Source organism: Pomacea canaliculata, linkage group LG2 (assembly GCF_003073045.1).
Source record: "Pomacea canaliculata isolate SZHN2017 linkage group LG2, ASM307304v1, whole genome shotgun sequence".
NCBI classification, from domain to species: Eukaryota; Metazoa; Mollusca; class Gastropoda; order Architaenioglossa; family Ampullariidae; genus Pomacea; species Pomacea canaliculata.
Genome location: NC_037591.1, coordinates 22,341,784 through 22,360,932, shown reverse-complemented (window position 1 = coordinate 22,360,932; position 19,149 = coordinate 22,341,784). Strand labels below are relative to the sequence as shown.

Here is a 19,149-nt window from a genome sequence, read left to right as displayed (position 1 = left end):
TTTTGTCTTTCCTTTTTTGTGCTTTTGTTTTTTTTTTTTTTTTATTCATGTGTTTTTCTCTTTTTTCTTTCTTTCTGCTGAAACTATGTTAGCCTAATCTCAAAATAAGACATTTTGCATGATTGCAACATCAAACCCTTAAAGTTTTTCACAAACAACACTAACCGTACTGCTCCAATGGACATTGCAAAAATTGCTCAAACTATTACATAGTAGTTATCTTTGAAATTAAAAATTATTACAGCAAAACACGATTGAAAGTGTATGCCGATTTTCAGCAGTTTGGAGAGTGCATTACTACCCTTAGCGAAAACCTTAGTAAAATAGTAGATAATATGCACGATCCAAATATTTAAATACTAGAATAAAGTACCCAAATAAACACCCACCCACATGCAGAACATCTGAAATATTAAACACGCCTTCAGTGATAAAGAAACAAGAGCAATTACGTTGTCCACACTGAAGATATCCGGTGATAATGCGGTTCTGTTTGTCCATAATCATCGCCTATTTCCCTCACCTGTCTACTGAACTGTTTTAGAAAATGAATATTAATATAGTCAGGATATACGTCAAACAGGATAAAGACTAAAGGAGAAGATATTAGCCAACTTGGCACTTGCTACTCAATGCTTGCTTAATACAAAGACGGCCTGCTCCAGTAGTGTAAACAACTTGCAGAATACTAGATGCTGTCTACTTATTTTGGCTTAATTCATCGAGTCGCCATCATTGTATATCAATTGGAAAATGTCAGAAATTGTAAACATTCCTCCTTTTCATGTGTCAAAGTCGCAGCTTCCCGTAATACATTCCTGATGTTAGCCTGATTAATAATCGTGCTTGATTTTCCCCCTTCTGAATGTGAATGTTACGCAGCTACACTTTCTTGTAAAACAAAACTAAACTTTGCTTTTTTTCTATAAAGCGATAGATGTTTGCCTGTTCATAAAAAGCTAAAGTTCATTTTTTTTTTTACATTTTTTGACCGAGCAGAGCTTCACGAAGACACCATTGAAAAAGTGTGGAAAACTAAATAATTGCCAGTTTTATGTAAAAAGAATGTTTCTATGAAGAGATCAGACCTTTCCTCCCCAGTTTTAATTTTTTAAAGGCGAACTGTTAATCGTTATCCATACAATCAACGTGAAGAAAATCGAAGTTAAAGGTTTGGTCCTCGTTTGAAAGACACGCAATCGTCGACACTGGAAGTTTCGAAGGTCAGAAATGTCAGGTGGAACCTTTCGTTCGCATGCCCTGGGAAAGGCTCGCGTTTCGTCCTGGAGACCATTCTTGTAACCTCAGGCAAAGGTTGAAGCCCTCGAGAAATGTCTGCCATCTTTTCCTGAACAATGGAATGGGAGTGAGAAGCGAGGCCATGGCTGTTCCTGATGGAATTCACGCTGACCCGCTAGCGGGATGCTCAGCTGTAGCTGTGCAGAGACTAAACATACTAAAAGAGTAACATGTGTACAATCAGGACTTAAGGAAGGATTCTCTCGCCACCTTTTCTGTCAAGCAAAAGTTTCTTTCCTAAAAACATTGTTGGATTTCTTGACCGACCTTAACTCCAGACTTATAGAATGTTACATCTTTGTTTCCATCGAGTTGAAATACATCGTTCCTCTATAAACAAATCTGTGAAATAGAAAATGAACTGAGAATATATATAATTTAAGCAAATATTTATCAAGTGAGTTGTTAAGTCAGCCAAGCATGAAAAACGCTGTTCCTTTTCATTGATTTTTCAAACTTCACATGCGTTACACTCTGCGCGTCCTGCCTTTGATCTGGTTGATTAAAACTAACGGTGACTTTACCTGATGTGCAGGAGGATGGGTATGGCCCACATCACAGGCCCTAGTAACATAGGAAGTTAGGATTTTTCTTTCGTAAGCAGCTACGAGGGACGTGTGCATGGTGTGCACTGCTAATGCGCACCTTGATCGATGAAGTATGAAAAAAATCCAACAATTCTTGAATCTTGAATGTTAATGCCTTGGTCGTAAAGGCATCATCATTTTCATTCATATGAGACCAAGAGTCGCCTAGCCATTGCGATTCTCCTCTCAGCCTGGGGGAAAATTGATCTTAAGCCGCTATGGGACTTTCCTCAAGTTAATGAAATTGTTTTCCCTTCCACGAGGACCTTGTGTCACAAGCGGTGGGGCATATGCTGAGTCCCCCCCCCCCCATCTTTTCGAAACTTCGTACTCTTCTCAAGTGCACGCGCGTTGTCTTGTCCTGGCACATGGTCGACATGCTCAGGAGAGAGTTTTTGAAGATTAATCTGAGTGTAAAATTACTTTCAAATGAGTGGGTTGATTAAAGTTTATTCATTATACCCTTTAAACTCCTTTCTGTTAATTAGATGAAAGCCTTTGACTGTTACAGTTTTCACCTGCCATTTGAACGTTACAAGAGAATGCTCAGTGGTTGAGCAAGGCCTCAGTTACATCTGCTCAAAGCTTTAGCAGCCTTTATTGATGCCAGAAGTTAGAATTTAGGTCAGTGCATGTCTCGTAGCACACATCTGTCTAAGCGTGACCTACATAAACATATACATATATTTATTCAAACACTTAGACTTGCTCATTCGAATGGAAAGACGAGAAGAAAAAAAAGATTGAAAAGTTCAAACATTTAAATGTCATATTTTCTTACAGCAGTTCCCGTGAATTGGTCTGGTGTTTGATTAGTTCTGGGATAAGAAACAGAAGAACAGAGTTTCCTCGAAGCCATGTCACGGTTTTGTGGACTAACCATTGTCTGATCCAGGGAAGGAGATGGTGGACTACATCGCCGATTACCTGCAGAACATCCGCAAACGGAGGGTTTTCCCCGACGTCAGTCCAGGCTACATGCGAGCTCTGGTACCAGAGTCTGCACCAGAACATGGAGAGTACTGGGAAGACATTTTCAAAGACGTGGAGAGAGTTATAATGCCCGGAGTAAGTGCTTTCATCACATTTTCATGGTTAATTATTCATCAATCAGCCATCCTGTCGGTTGGCTCTGCAGATAATCAACCAACCAAATCAAGAAATCAGTTTTAAATACTTTGAAACAGAGAGTGAAAAATAAATTCTGAGAAACACGCAGTACTTTTTCAGCTTCGTGTCTCTTGAGTGAGAGTAGAGCAAACCTCAAAAATCTGATACTCGTCTCTCTCGATTATCGCTCAATGTATAGTCAGACATTAATTAAAGGAAACGTTTATACGACAGTCAAAGTAGATGAAGATTAATAAAAGAAAAAATAAAGATGACACGCTTATCATTTATACCAGCTGTACGAAGCTAAAAAAGTATCAAAGACAATATTTTTACTAGAAAAAAAAAGTTCTAACTGGCATTGTTCACTTCTTAGTCTTTGTTACTGAATGTACAAAAGCTTGCGTTTACGAAAAGCATGAAAAAAAGAGGAAAACGTTTTCAATAAATTGTGATAAGACTTAACTAAAATTAACAAATTGCATTAAAATGATATAAACAAACTTTCACAGACGTTTACCCATTCTGCCTTTCTTTCACCATACCCCTACTTTATTTCCACCTTCTACACGTTTACGTAGCCGCCATTCTTTTGCGAGACAAGAATAATAACAACCACAAGTTCCGTTAAATGAAAAGTCGTTTTAAAATGTCAGCATTATATAACGGCTGTATTGATATCTGTGATTCTAATTCTGTTGAATATTCTCGCCACTAGATCACACACTGGCAGAGTCCCAAGATGCACGCCTATTTTCCCGCTCTCAATTCCTTCCCCTCCTTGCTCGGCGACATGTTGGCGGATGCTATTGGTTGCCTAGGTTTCACATGGGTAAGTTTTTTTTTCATCTAATATTTGTGCTTTAAAAAAGTTTAACACGTTGCACGTGTCACAGAGCTTTCTTCGGATGATGTCAAGAATCTTGAAACCATGGTTCACGCTAAGGAGGATGTGCCTGACAACCGATGTACAAATACATAAATATAACATCCACCCGTAAAACATCTATGCCTTTTTGTATTCTCGTGCTCATGCATTCCAAAACATAAACATAAAACAACAAAAAACTGCCTTTTGAAATGTGGCATCGTCAGCCACTGGGGAAGCTAAATATTTTTCCTTTCTCTAACGGGAATTTCCTCTGGCGAGTACAAACTGGCTCATCAAACTTTCAGCAGCTGTCAAACCCCCTGATTTTCTTGAAATGACTAGTATTTCTTTTTTTTTTTTTGTTTTTTGTTTTTGAGTCCTTGAACCACACACGGATGTCTCCGTCACAGACAGCAGCATCATGGCGATGCTCTTGCCAGTTTGCCTAGTCTCGCCAAAGAGGCGTCTCTACTTTTGTTTCATCTTCCTGAGGACAAACAACGTTTTTCTTATGATAAACAAAGAAAAAATAATTTGCTGTTAATTTGTCGTGGCGAAGCTTTTCGTGGACGTTTCGTCCTAGCAAGATTTCCAGCTATGTAGCTTGTCTGAAAAATTCGTTCTATTTAATCACTTTTATTCGAAGGTGCAAGCATCCTGACTCCTACAACCAATAAAATATTCACGAGAACATTCGGTCATACTTTGTGGTTGGAAGCTGGAAGAAATAGCTCCTCAAATGCAGATGAACAAAGGAATATAGATGGGTTACAACTCATACAGAAGGCACGTTTAAAAAAAGTTTTAAAATATTTGCTTTTAGATGCATCAGCGAGGGCAATATAACAAGATGCCTTGATTGCTCAGGCCATTAAATCAATATTGCACCTAGCTCGAACTCAATCATGTCTCTGCCTTGTGCGGCCAGAACCTTCCTCCAGGGCGGGCGCTGTCTTAAGTGGCTTAGCTCAGACAAGGACGTTCAACAGCAGGCTTTTCTTTTTTAAATGATTTAGAAGGTTAAGTCTCATGCATTCCACAGCTTGCTTTGCTGAGATTTTCCTCTTGTCTTTTTTTCTTCTTCCTTTTGTTTTCTTTTGTCCCTTTCAAGTCTCCCGCCCCCTTCTTCTCACTTAAACTGTATAAATCTTCATAAGGACTGATTGAAAATCATATTTAATCATTATACAGACGTCACATATCTAATACATTAATCCGAAAGAGGATTTTAAAAATGGATATAAACCTCGAGCGTCTTTAGGCCGGCAAGGGAAGTTGTGGAGGTCTTTAATTCATACAAACAATTTTAAAACATCAATGGACACAACACAGACGCTTACCTACAAACCATGAAACATCTTAAATGCTTCTTCATAAACTTCTTAAATGTTATCTTTTCTTCCCGTGCCTCAGTTTTGACAATCACAAAATCTGTATTCACTAAGTAAACTTGTGCCATCTGCAGGCGTCAAGTCCGGCGTGTACGGAGCTGGAGACAATCGTCATGGACTGGTTGGGCAAAATGATTGGCCTGCCCTCTGATTTCCTGCATTCTAAGGAACAGACGCTCGGTGGCGGTGTGATCCAAGCAAGTTTTTTTAACCCAACATATGCTGTCATTAAATACATTCACTGCCACTGAATACCTTTGATGTCATTGAATATAAATGCTAGAGGTTGATAATCTGTATGGACACTGATAAGAAATGATCGTGTTTTTTGAAACCTTATAATTTGTGATGAATCACAATTTATTTTTGCTTTCTTTTCCAATATTTTTCTTCAACTTCATAGAGTGTTATTCTAAAAAGGTTTTACACAGTCAAATATTTTAACTGTACAGATTCTTTTCATCTTTTGTAATTTTTTTGATAAGTAGACTTGAGAGGATGAGATTGTTTAGCTTAAGACATCTGACTTCGCTGATCTTGGCGACAAGGTACTGCAGGCAAAACAATCGGGACCACCAACCATGACTTTTGTTTTACAGACAACAGCCAGTGACTGCACGTTTGTTACCCTGCTCGGTGCACGAGCGGAAATGATCCGGAAGGTGAAGGCTACAACTAATATGGAAGACGCAGAGATCAACGCCAGGCTAATCAGCTACTGTTCCGATCAGGTAGGTATCGACCTTCAAACCCGAGACAATTTCGGAGACAATTTTCTATTTTGAACTGCGAAACGAGGAAAAGATTTAAATGCGTTTCAAGTAAGGTTTTCAATACGGTGCATTAGGATTTGGTGGCTTAAGCTTGGAAGGTTAAAATCTGCAAAGTTAAAACAACATAATTTCCCTGTTCTGGCCTGTGAAGTAATCTTCAAGGCTTATTATGAAATCTTAACATTAACGAATCAATCGAGTGCATCAAATATTGCTTTGCTCCATTTGTTAATGACTCCTGAAATAGGGGGTGGGGGAGATAAGTAATAGTCCGGAGTTCGTGCCTTTCATTGTATAAATTCCTCATTGCATTATAGGCTTTGTATAATAGTATACGCAAGGATTGTATTTTTAAAAAAAATTCTGCCATGATAGGCTCATTCGTCAGTGGAGAAGGCGTGTTTGATTGGCTTGGTCAAACTGCGATTCCTGCCGAGTGATGAGAAGCTGAGCCTGCGAGGAGAAACACTCCGAGAAGCCATCGAGAAGGACAGAGAGGAGGGGCTGATACCCTTTTATGTGAGGACCTGAAATGGGAAAGCCAGCTTGGGGTCGTCTTCAACGGGCTTTACTCCCAGAACCTAACCAAATCATCAGCATGCAGAGCGCTCACCATCACCATAATCTTTCACCCGCATAACCTCAAATGACTGAGGCTTCGCATTGTTCATTTTTACGAGCATAAACTGCCTTCAAACTTTTTCATTTATCTTATGGCAATGTAAAGGGTAAACTTGATAAATATTTTAACAGTTCTCACTCTTTTCTACTGTGTGTTTATCTGTGGCTTCTTTCTCCGCATTTTTAATTATTTTTTTTTTTTTTTTTGTTGCTTTATTTGTTTGCTTGAAAAAGGTTATAATATTTTTCTTCGGTTACTCAAACATATACCCCTCCTACTAAGTATGCAAGCACAAGCGCGCAGCAAAACACACACACACACTGCAGAACGGAGAGAGCTAGAAGGGGGTGTAAGCAACTAAAGATGGTGGCAGATAGGGGCGGACGGGGCGAGGGAAAGAGAGAGCCAGTAAAACTACCGACATTGTAGTGGCGACACTAAGCTGGAAGCTAGTACAGTATTGTAACCAAATGTTTTGAGCTTTTAAAAGAATTACGAGCATTGCAGTACTGGTTTGGGCCCCTGTAACCGAGTTATCTGCTGGCTTGGAAGGTCCACAAGTACCAGGTTGGAATAATCAAGGCGGGACATCACTGTGGAAGCAGCCACAGGTCTCCTATTAGCAAGTAACTTTAACTACAAACGAATGGTTACATTTTCTATAGCTGAGGCTCTCTGTTTCTCCCCTTCATTAAAGTTTTACTTTTTAAATCCTAAATACAGTAACTCGTTTTTCTCGTTTCAGCTGTGTGCAACTTTGGGGACCACTGGCGCATGTGCATATGATAATTTAAAAGAGCTGGGTCCAATATGTAAGTCGCTTTTAAATGGAAGTAACATTTCAATGTATGTAGAAATAAAAATAAGCAGTGTGTGTTTGTGTGAAAGAGAGAGAGAGTGGACTAAAATTTAATGTTTTAAAAACTTTTTTTAAAGGAAGCTATTATATTGACGACCTCTTGGACTGGATGTTGTTGTCTTACCAGACAACAAACTGACTCTCAGTGGATCGTTGCTCTTGCGGTATAAGTCATATGGTATAATTGAGAAGAAATTGACAATACAGAAAATTTAAACTTGAAGTAAAAAATTACCTTGTAAGATATATCAGTAAATAAAACGCAAAAGAAGGATGTTAAATAGAAACTTTCATTTAAAGCAAATTGTTAACTTCAAAAAGTAAACAAAAAGTAATTCTCTTATCAGATATTGAACGAAAACGCAAGACTGAAAGAGAAACAAGAATAAAAGCTTTATTATTGAATGACAGAAACTTTCTGCGTTGTGATACGGAAAGGTTAGTTCCATGAAAAAGTAAATTGCACTAAAAGTTTAAAGATCCCAGGCTTCAAGACGTTAACAGATTCGTGGAATCTTTTCCTGGGGCAAATACATTTGTAACAGAAATGGTTGGCCAGTTGCAATAACTGGCTTTCTTGTTGACGGAAAAGCCACTGGAGTGGCTGTGGCATTGTCGAATGCGTTGTAAGAAATTAGTTCTGAAAAATACCATGTCTGCTGTAACGGAAGCGACTATGGACGTGATCGAGCAAGCGTGACTACGACATAAGTCAGGGTCGTTTCACGGCGGTTCATGATCTAAAGGGGCATCCCAGCAGTCTCTAATAACAAAAGGTTCGATGTCCGAGGCGATAACTCTCCGCCTGTCGTCTGAACATGAGCTACGCGCTGTGGCCACAGGAGAGACTTCGGCGGGCGTAGCCACACCCCACCCTGGCCATTGTCTCTTCAGAACATCTTTCTTGAGACTTCTCCCACGTATCGCTGTCTGAAATCTTTCATTTCCGGTTGTACTGTAGCCGAGGAGTACCGGAAATTGCCGAGCATTAAAATGCAGGAGGATCAGCGGCGTCTGCGTTGGAAATTTGAATGGAGGGCAGTCGATTGTGCTGGTGTCGGGGAATCACACCTTGCTTGCATGCATGTTAACGACATTTACCTCAAATACTGGTAGTGAATGTGGACACCTATAAAGCGGAGAAAACTGAACGAGGGCATTAACCTTTTAAACAGAGGAGCACTTTCTTTAACTTTGACAGTTGCTTGCTGGTTCAGTCTCTTCAATCCATGCGTGTGTATCCCTGTGTATGCGTGCGTGCCTGATTACGTGTGCATGCATGTATGCGCTGTGTGTGTGTGTGTGTGGGGGGGGGCTATTCTTTCTGCCCATTTATTTTTCTTTCTTTTAAAACAGTCTCGACTCAAAATCCACGTGAACTTCTTACTCCAGACACGACAGAAATCGATAAAGGTCGATAACAGAAACGAAAATTGATGACGGTTGTAAGGTCTCATCGTCTGTGTACAGAGAACACTAGACTACTCTTTTTGTTCACGACTTGTTCGCCTCTATCACAACGATAGGTGCAGAAGAAGGCATCTGGATGCACATCGACGCAGCCTACGCCGGTTCTGCTTTTATCTGCCCCGAGTTCCGGAAGTACATGGCTGGTGTGGAGCATGCGCAGTCCTTTGCCTTTAATCCTTCCAAATGGTTGATGGTCCACTTTGACTGCTCAGCCATGTGGTCAGTGTGTGAAGGCTCGCTACTGATTCTTTATAAATATAAAACCAAAACTGGAGAATGTGTTACGCAAATTAGTAGAAAGGGCATTTTATTTCAAAGTGCAAAGGAAAAATAGGATAGCAGAGATATAAGGCGCTTGGCAGATCTGGGATAAAAAGGCTAAGACGATCACTTTCTTTCCTCTTCCTTGTCTATCACTTATTAGTTTATTCATTTTCTTCGCTGAATCATTTATCTTAAGTCTTTTTTTTTTTTCATCGATCTGAGACGAAAGAAGGGCAGCACACCTGTCACATAGGGTTTTCCTCCCAGCTATCTTCCCCTTTCACCATCCAGGTAATTGTGAATAGTCTTCGATAAAACGATAATCATAATACTGGGAGAGGGAGAGGGGGAATTGGTGTTTTACGCCGTGCCAGCAACTGAGGCTATATTACGGCTAGCCCTGTAAACAGATGCCACGTGCAGCGAAAGAACAGCGTGTCCGAGACGAGAAATGAACTCAGGGCAGCCAACCTTCACTGTATTGGTGACAGGCGTTAACCGTTGCGCCACCGGACCGCTTCTACTGGGAGAGGGAGGGGGTTATACAAGTGATATGCATTAATGAGGGGCTGGGGGATGGAGATTATCATTATTGCTGTTGTTGTTGTCAGGGTTCAGCTGTGGACAAAATTAATCGCTTTGACTTTTTCAGGGTAAAGAATAGCGGAGCCCTGCACAGGACATTCAACGTAGACCCTTTGTATCTGAAACACGATAACTCAGGTCTGATTCTGTTTCTTTCTCTCTTTCTCACACACACGCACGCCCCCACACCAACCCCCCACACATTAGTACTCTTTTTTTCGAAGAATCATTGTTATTCTACAAACGCTGTATATACGTTTATAATTTTCCCTCATTCTGTTCTCATTCCTGTCTCACCTTAATCACCGAAATATAATTGGCTGAATGTAACTTATCGTTCACCGCCCTTCTGTTTACTTTTCGGCTCTGTACCTTCACGTCTTCTTCCCTCAGCTCTCTCCTTCTCTCTTATTTAAACTTCCACAAGTGTCTAGCGTGTGAAGCTCCGTCTTCGGTGTCACCGCTAACTGCTAATCAATGCCTGGCATGCGCGGATTAAATGTTGAGCAAACACTTACTTTTTTTCAGGTGCTGCTATTGACTACATGGTATGTTTGCCTGGCCACCAAAGAGCCTTTTTTAGCCTCTTTGACGTCCTCTTCCTTTCTTCTGCGTCCTTTCCTCGGCAATGCTTTATAAACATTTTGGTTTAAATAGAAACATATGGATAGTTTAGGAACATGCATACAGAAGAATAAAAACAGTGCAGCAGAATAAAAGTCTAGAGAAAAAGCTGTATTTTCATTACTCGTAATTAAAGTTACTGATATGACTGATAGATGGAAGACAAAGAGAGACGTGATGACAGGTGGTGATGATGACAGGTGACGTGATGACCGATGGAAAGATGACAGACCGACAGAAAGATGACAGAGCGGTGAACTGACAGACAGGAAGACAGCCTGCTGCAGGTCACTGGTCACTGGTCACTCTTGTTTTGTGTGGTTCATCAGCACTGGCAGATTGCGCTCAGTCGGCGATTTCGCGCCATCAAGTTATGGTTCGTCATTCGCTCTTTTGGAGTGGAGGGGCTACAAAATCACATTCGCAAGGTAAAATTGCGCACAGGCCAACTACCAAAGTCACTGGTTTGACTTTCAGGAGTATACAACAGAAAAACATAGCATTAAAAAAAACATTTACTTCTTTAACGATCTGTAGTCTAACTGGGAACTCTTTATTTTTAAAAACCAATATGAACAGTTTTATAGGACCATTTTCCTCCATTGATGTAACAACCATTCTTTCTCGTCCAATTATGTGTGACGACTTGTTTGATTAAGATTTGGTTATTGTTTTGTAGTGTTGTCTGTTGTATAGAACGAATAAGATCTCTTATCGAGGCACAATGACTAATTAAACTAAAGCAACACATCACCACGAGCGAGTGCAAAACTCCTAGAACGCCTAGAAGATATAAGTGTCTCTAACAGACTTTTGACTTGTCTTTCTGTCTGACAGGGTGTGGAGCTGGCGAAAAGGTTCGAGTCCCTCGTCCAGCAGGACGACAGGTTCGAGATACCGGCAGACAGAACGCTAGGATTCGTCGTTTTCCGGCTGAAGGTACTGTCTGGTCGCTCTTCTCCTCTGGAAGAGAAGCATCGTGATACCTACACCCGTGGCTTGAAGCATGATCAGAAGCTAGCGCGCACAAAAAAGGACTATATTGTGATAGACAATCGTGACGTCACGTTGGTACACAAAGACGCAAAATTAATTAACATATTGTTCCAGTTCTCCCATTGGTCGAAGCCCTTTAACGTATCCATGTACAGTTGTGACGCCTGTGTTGTTGACCTCTTTCTGCGCATGTCTGAAGCCTCACAGATATAGTATAGAACTGACTTGGGGACTTATCAGTAAGAGTGAAGTTAGGGGATAGGCAGTAATCCATCCACTAACATCAGTGAGTGGGAGAACTCGCGTTGGCGGTTTCTATTTGCACGTGAACACGTGCGCGCGCGTTTGTTTCGCGTTACTCGCCGCATTACCACAAGGCTACGTCACGTGACCGCTGCAGTGCAACTCGTCAGTGCGTGCAGTTAAAGCCACTTGCTCTACATCCGTAGTTGCCGAAGATCAATAATTCATTTGCTCTGCGTGCAATCGATTGTTCTGGGCGTACGTTCTTGGAGAAATTCGGACCATGTATCTGTACATCTAATTTCCAAAATTAAGTAGGACTTCAGGAAACACAAGAATTTTTGTTTAGACCATACTAATGAAGCTGCCCGCTGCAATTTCCTAGCTTGTCTTTTTTGTACCTTTTCCACCTTTATTTTATTTTGTCTCATACTTTACCACACTTTATTTCACTTGTATCGCATGTCCATGTTTATTCCATCTGATGTTCCTTCCGTAAGTTTGAATACAAAATTGTTTTATCATGTGAGGTTTGTGTGGCTACAGTATTATGGTGCTAACGTTTTTCCTGTGACGGGAGACTGGAGGAGGCAACAGTGAGTGCAGCCAAGAAACTGAGAGAACTCATGAGAGATTTACGATTACATGTGGATGATGTTGCCGGATGATAGGACAGTGCTACCACCTAGTACTGATTTGGCCCTGAGGAGGCTACTCGATCGCATTTGCAAAGACAAGACTAGACAGGCTGATATCTGGGTTTGTGATGTGACATTAACAGCGAATCCATGCAAGATAAGATGTGATGATACGATGTACACTATAATATATAGTACAGACACAAGGATGATTTAATAGATTGGTACCCACAAACCTTTTTTTTTTTTATCAATGTTCGGAAAAATTGGAAAATTGTTTTTAAATGGAAGAAATCTGGAGTTCTAGGAATTCTTCACTTCCCTCCCCTGACGACTGCTAGTCCTGAGAACAGGTGTCACCCCTAGAAAGGAGAGCTTAAAGAAAAAAGAAACACGTCCTCCGAGACCAAAACAGCGGCGTCACCCACGACAAGGCGACAGAGTTATCGACCTGTCCTTCGCTTCGTGCGCCACCTGGTGCCGACAGAATCGGTGGCATCCGCTTCTTAGCTCCTTGAATAAGCCACCGACAACGATATGACCTTTGTGTGTATGCTTTTTCCTGCCACTTGAGTAGATTGTTTTTTACGTTATTTCCAGTTAATGTTTCTTTTTCCTGCTTCTCATTTTAGACAGGGGTTTCATGACGTTTTAAGAAAAAAAAATCTCCCCCCCCCCCCACACACACACTCTTTTTCGTTTCTTCTCTATTTTGATTCTCTCTCTCTCTGCAGCGAGCGCGGTTTGTGATACAGTTGCGGACTGCTCAGTCGTGCATTTAAGCTTGTTCGCGTGTATGTTTGCTTTTAGATGCGAATCTCTGTGTGTGTGTGTGTTTGTTCGTTCTAATGCGGTTCATTCACTCCATATGCACAGGCTATACTTCCGCGCATGTGAAATACGAGTCAATCAAGTTCGGTCAAAGATTGAGCGGCGATTGGTGTACTTACCGCAAACTATTGTCACAAGAACTGCGACATCTACACATTCAATCCCGACCGTCCTTACTCAAACTTCATGTCTGCATGCACGATACAGTCACCCACAAGAGGACCTCCATTCACGAAAACCTCGCAAGTGGGGTATGTGTACCTACTCATGATCAGCGCTCTGTGGCTAACCTATGTCCATGTGATTTGTTCTACTGTCCGCAGGGCGACAACGAACTCACGGAGCTCCTGCTGAAGCGTCTTAACTCAACGGGCCGAGTACACATGGTACCAGCGTCACTGAAAGGCCGTTACATCATTCGCTTCACTGTGACGTCACAGTACACCACTCCCGGGGACATCGAAGAGGACTGGAACGTGATTCGGAGAACAGCCGATCAGGTGATAGAGGACCTGGTGAAGGAGGAACAAGAGGAAGAAGAGGTGATTATCGTAACGACCACAAAAACCAATGGAGACCTTGGAAACCATCAGAATATAGGAAGGGTTTTTCTTTAAAGACTAACTTACTTATGTAGAAAATTGTTATGCAGCTCTTTAGTAAAACTGCAGGGCTTCTGCTTACGCAAAAAATTGCGTACAGTACGCATTAAAATTTCGGAGGACCCCTTCAATTTTCGTCAATGGGGTCCCATTCAAATTTGGGCGAAGAACAGGGACCCTTAAAAATCTAAAGAAGGGGTCCCTGGGACCCCAAAGAATTTAGTCTTTAGCAGAAGCCCTGCAGTAAAACGTAAGAGAAAAGTAAGAAAGAAATGACTGTTGTACTGAACATTATGAATAAATTATCATCTTGCAGAAAACAAAGTAAGATTTGTGTATTGGTTCACCCTGTACATAGACGTTATACCCTAGGGACAGTCAACTCAGGCACGGGAACAGATCTCTTGCGCCACGCATGCGCTGGACCACGGGTGGTACTCGCCTTTTCCGGCTTCGTCTTTCACAGTGTGTCGCAGTGCTTCTGTCGTGATTTATTTATTGTTTTTTTTTTTTAGATGCCAGGCAGCAACTGTGCGATTCCGGAATGCCCTGCTTGCAAAGTTTGAATCAAAGGTTTATGATCATTTTTCCGCATAAGAATAGATAATAAAGACCGGGAAAAAGCTCTTTTGAGATCTGTTGTGATTCTAGCTGCAGCATCGAAAGAGCGACCACTTGCTCCAGACATTATATTGTTATATTGAAGCTAAGTCACCTAGCTAGCGTGTGAGATAAATATAACCTTTTATCTTTTATAATAATTCGACTTTCCAGTGGTTCTAAGTATTGGTGTGCCAGATGAAAAGATTTAAAGTTGTAAAAATAATCGAACTATTAATCACCTAGTATAAACAATGTTCAACACTGCTGATTTGAAACTGCTGAGTGCTGGATACGTTCGCAATGTGTGTGTGTGTGGGGGGAGTTGGTGTTTTACGCCGTGCCAGCAACTAAGGCTATATCACGGCAAGGCAGCCAGCCCTGTAAACAGTTGCCACATGCAGAGAAAGAACGATTTGCCGTCTTGTGCATATTTATGTCACGGTGATTAGACACATCAATATCAGTAATAGATGAAAAAACATCCAATTTTTCTTCGCCACCCATTTCAAGTGCACTATCGTCCTGATAACACAGCGCGTGATGTGAATGTGTTCAAAACAACATTGTGCAAAAATCAAGAAGGATTTAAATGGAATTTTTGGCACGTTTCTTAGAGCCTTAGTCTGAATTCAGAAGCGATAAACTCACTACAAACTATCCTCTGTAACCACTAAGAAAAACAATGAGCTGGAGAGCGAGAACTTGCTGACAAAAACATTTTGACTCTTAACATAATTACAAATACTACGATGTAACGCTGTATTTGAGTGTAGAATTTTTCATTATCATTCACATATTAATAAATATATATCAAAACATACTTACTAAGAAGATTTCTTCAATAGTAAAGGATTGAAAGATACTCGCGGATACAAAACAAAGCGACCGGATATTGCCTGTACCCCACCTACTCTTCCACCCCGCGGACACGAGTTGAGTCAACGCTTTCCCACTGCGCGCGCCTCGTGTTGGCTGTCCATAGGGTATAACGTCTCTGCCCTGTACCAAACTGAAAGAACATTGCGATAATTTGGTAAAGACATGCGTGATTTCGCTTTCATGTTTATCGTTTTGTATTATTTTATTACACAGTGCATACACATATATAAATAAACACACGCTAGATGCACTTATTCCTTGATGAAACGCATCAGATGGGGCAAAATGCTCACGTGTGCGAGTCGGGTAATCGAGGGATTCGGCTGTGGTCAGAAAGACCTGAAGAATGTTGAGCGACGTCACTTTGCCAGACGTACTGTCTGTAGCTTCTCGCCCTTGTCCGTGTTAGGTGCCTTTAATGTTAGTTCTTTTTCACATCGTTCATCAAGAGCAACAAACGTTCGTTCTGTGTCACCTAACCGATCGTACTCAGCTACCGGCAGGCGTCGTTTTATACCAAGCTTTTTGTGGCGACAGTCACTCACTTTGTTGCTGTCACTTTGACGGACTATTGGATGGAGTGTTTTCTTCATAGGCGACGAACTGCTCAGGGACAAAATCATTGTTAAAATCTGTGCTGGACCGAATGAATTTTCAGTGCGCCGATCTCGAAGCAACCAACACCATCAGGACTGCTTTCAAACCATTTTAGCTATTTTCCACATTTGTGATCTAAGAAATGCTGGTTTTCCGATGCCTGCAAATAATGGAATTTTACAGTTTAAACAATATTTAAATAATGGTATGAAACTCTTCAGATATTGGTGGAAAAATTTAACACAAAAAAGGGCAAAACAAAACCAAAAAAAATATATATATATATCAAAAATAAACAAAGTAAATGAGATTAAGATCAAGTCGACATTGCACTTCTTGCTTTACAGATTCCTGTCGAAGAAGAGGAGGAAGAAGAGGAGGCAGAAGGCGCGCCATCAACGAGGAGGGAGGAAGAAGAAGACGAAGAAGGAGGAGAGGCCACACGTCACGCCAAATCGACTCTTCAGCGGCTTCCGAGCTTCAAGAAGAAGGACTACGGCATCAGCCTCATTCTCAGCAACGTGCCCATGTCACCCAAGGTTATCAACGGAAGCTTTGCGGCGCTGTTTGAAAATTTCGATATCTCCGAGATGCTGGCCCGCCACTTCCGCACGGGCGACCTTTCCAGCCGCGCGCTGCGCCTGTCCCCGAGAAAGCGCGGAAAGTTGCGAGACCAGAACAAGCAGCTGAGTCTGGACACCAGCTTCTTCGCTTCCAAGCGTCAGGCCAGCCGCTTCAAGCAGAGCTCCCTTGACTCCAAGATCGACGACATCCTGGAGGTCTCCTCCGTCGACAGTGATTATCCGGGCAACGGCAGGCGCGGGGCCGATAGCCCTGACGACCTGGACTTTGACTTAAATGCGGTCAAGATCGACAACGAGGCTGACAGTCCTGGCGGCGCAGTTGAAGAAGACGATGAGCCGGCTCGAGGAGACGCAAAGCGCGAGAGGACACAGAGCGTCACTTTTGTAAACGGCATGCACGGAGTCTGCAAGCACTGCGGAAGGTCGTTTGAAGACTAAGTCTCCAGGCCAGCGGTCAAAAAAAAAAAAAGAAGAAAAAAGAGTAACCGTGTACAAAGCTCCCCTTTGCAAGAAGCTGGCACTCGTTTGGACAGTCACTTTGTCCCTTATTTAGTAGATGATGTTATGATGCTAGTTTTAACTGGAGCTGTCACATGACAGGCATGTGAGGCAGAACTGCATGGGTGACAACCTGCGCGACATCTCAAAGAACACGACCTCTTTGGTCACAACGCGTATCTTTGTTTTTAAATTTTTTGAAGCAAGTGTCCAATTCTGTTAAATATTAACGAGTCGTGTGGACAAAGTTAATAAGAAGTTTTTCTTGAGGGGAAAAAGTATAGTTTGTTTTATCAGCTCAAAAGAAGTCGAATCATCGAAAAAGTTCTAAGAAAGAGAAAACCGCGCAGCAAAAGGCATTGGACAATTGAAATGGGAAGTGGTGTTGCCGTTTAATCAGCGATCGGAAAAAAGTCTTTATTAATACTTTGATGCGAACCTTGGGCAGAACTTTACGATGCAGGTTATCTATAGTACTTACAATGGAAATGCACTGTAATACCAATTCGATATTTACTATCACAGTGTCTGTTTGAAAACGATCATTGCACTTATTTTCTTGGTTCTTCAACCGTCGCCCATTTTCAAAAACGTGCAGACAGGCAAATAATACAACAATAGGCTCAAACGACTAAAGCTTATGCAGAAATGTACTAACCCTCTAATCCGCATGTTATGACATCAAAATCAAAGAACCCAGGTTTACGAGGCCTATAAGCAAAAATAAAGTTTGTGGATGCATACTTAAAGCTGCAGCTATAAATATAGCAAAATCATCCAATTTTCTAAAAGGCATTATTGAACTAGATGCGATCGCAATAATGTCAAGTCTGTCAAGATGTAGGGTCACGCTATCTCCCTTAGGACGCCAGTTTGATAGGAAAGTATCTTCTTTTCCCTCCCCTCCTTCCAGGCAATAAAAAATATTTCTTATGGATATGAGAATCTAAACAGATTGTTTTAATTGACAGGAAATGTAATAGAAATTATGTTATTTGAATTGTAAGAAATATGATTTAATTAAAATGGTTTAATTGGCTTAGCTGCCGCGGCTCTGTGGTCGTAAACAAAGTCAAGGAGGTAGAATAATCAAAGGGAGATAAAAAGCTAAACAACACCTAAATCTCTCGCTGCTCTCCCTGCACCAACATGGCCGTGCTCCTCTACCTTTCACAACTGGTTAAGGCGGGTTGTCCAGTCTAAAGAATGAGAACATTCCCTCGTTCCTACATTCAAGTGTTTTAAGTCTGGGTGCAATTTGTGAAAAACTGCGAATGAAACTAGTGGACAGATACTTTCTCACAGCTTTTTCCCCCTTTCATTCACACGTTCCTTTTTATATTATTTTACCTGTTTATTCTTCTTTCTTTTTTTATAAAAAAAATTCTTGGTTACATTCTCTGATGCTTCATTCTTTGTTGCCGTTCATATTTTACTTGACTAACTGCATTCCCTCTTTATTTGTTAATTTATATATATATATGATTATTTTGTGATTTCTATGCTTGCTCAGAAGCATAGGTACAAATATATGGGTAGAAAATTTTTTGTGAAAAGATTTATTTTCGAGCTCGGCTGTGACAGACTTATATACTGTGTCTCTAAATCTTGTGCAAGATTGATATATTCAATTAATAGTTTATGAACTGAGCAGTTATTAGAAAGATATGTACGCAACAATATCAGCTACTGGGAACCGTAGTAAACAGACTACTGACAATAATGATGGTCGTTGTTCTCTTCCGAAGTGCGTCTGTCAAATCATTCACAACTTTATGCATCTACCCATTCATCTCTCGTTCTTTTTCTATACGTTCATTATTTTTCCTATAATTTATTCATTTTTTTTCGTCCTTTCTGTCATTCTGTCATTCGTGCTCTCACCTGTTGATGTCTTGACGCTTTAGCTTTTTTCTTCATCCGACTGCGTGAAAAGACAGCCTTTTTTAGTCAGATCTCTTGATTTTATATTCTATTCATCCATAGAGGTAAAGTATCATAGATCAAATTATTTGGCGAACGAGAGATAACGAATGTATATCTCCAGGTATATCGGTCTGTGTAATTTGGCTAGAATATCCTGTATACGAAGCTTTTCGTCCTCGCTACAACTCCTCACGTACAGTGAGTTCTTAAAGCTTATAATCCTATTAATCCAGGCATCGCCAGCTGAAGCTGTCTTTTTGCCATTACTCCAACATTCGACAAAAATATTTCTCAGCT

General features: G+C 41.0%; 1 protein-coding gene across 4 annotated transcripts in view; it reads left to right on the top strand.

Moving 5' to 3' along the window:
* The window catches only part of LOC112556141 (histidine decarboxylase-like), a 46,109-nt gene extending 27,471 nt beyond the window's left edge, over positions 1-18,638 (top strand). For all 4 annotated transcript variants that reach the window (XM_025224850.1, XM_025224852.1, XM_025224854.1 and 1 more), the window contains exons 3-15: positions 2,782-2,954; positions 3,715-3,828; positions 5,333-5,455; positions 5,858-5,989; positions 6,407-6,550; positions 7,399-7,465; positions 9,039-9,201; positions 9,899-9,969; positions 10,360-10,379; positions 10,785-10,883; positions 11,293-11,394; positions 13,487-13,705; positions 16,192-18,638. In XM_025224850.1, the coding sequence (XP_025080635.1) occupies positions 2,782-2,954; positions 3,715-3,828; positions 5,333-5,455; positions 5,858-5,989; positions 6,407-6,550; positions 7,399-7,465; positions 9,039-9,201; positions 9,899-9,969; positions 10,360-10,379; positions 10,785-10,883; positions 11,293-11,394; positions 13,487-13,705; positions 16,192-16,866 (2,102 nt within the window). In that variant the 3' untranslated portion in view covers positions 16,867-18,638. The remainder of the gene's footprint in view (positions 1-2,781; positions 2,955-3,714; positions 3,829-5,332; positions 5,456-5,857; positions 5,990-6,406; positions 6,551-7,398; positions 7,466-9,038; positions 9,202-9,898; positions 9,970-10,359; positions 10,380-10,784; positions 10,884-11,292; positions 11,395-13,486; positions 13,706-16,191) is intronic.
* The last annotated feature ends 511 nt before the right edge of the window (positions 18,639-19,149 follow it).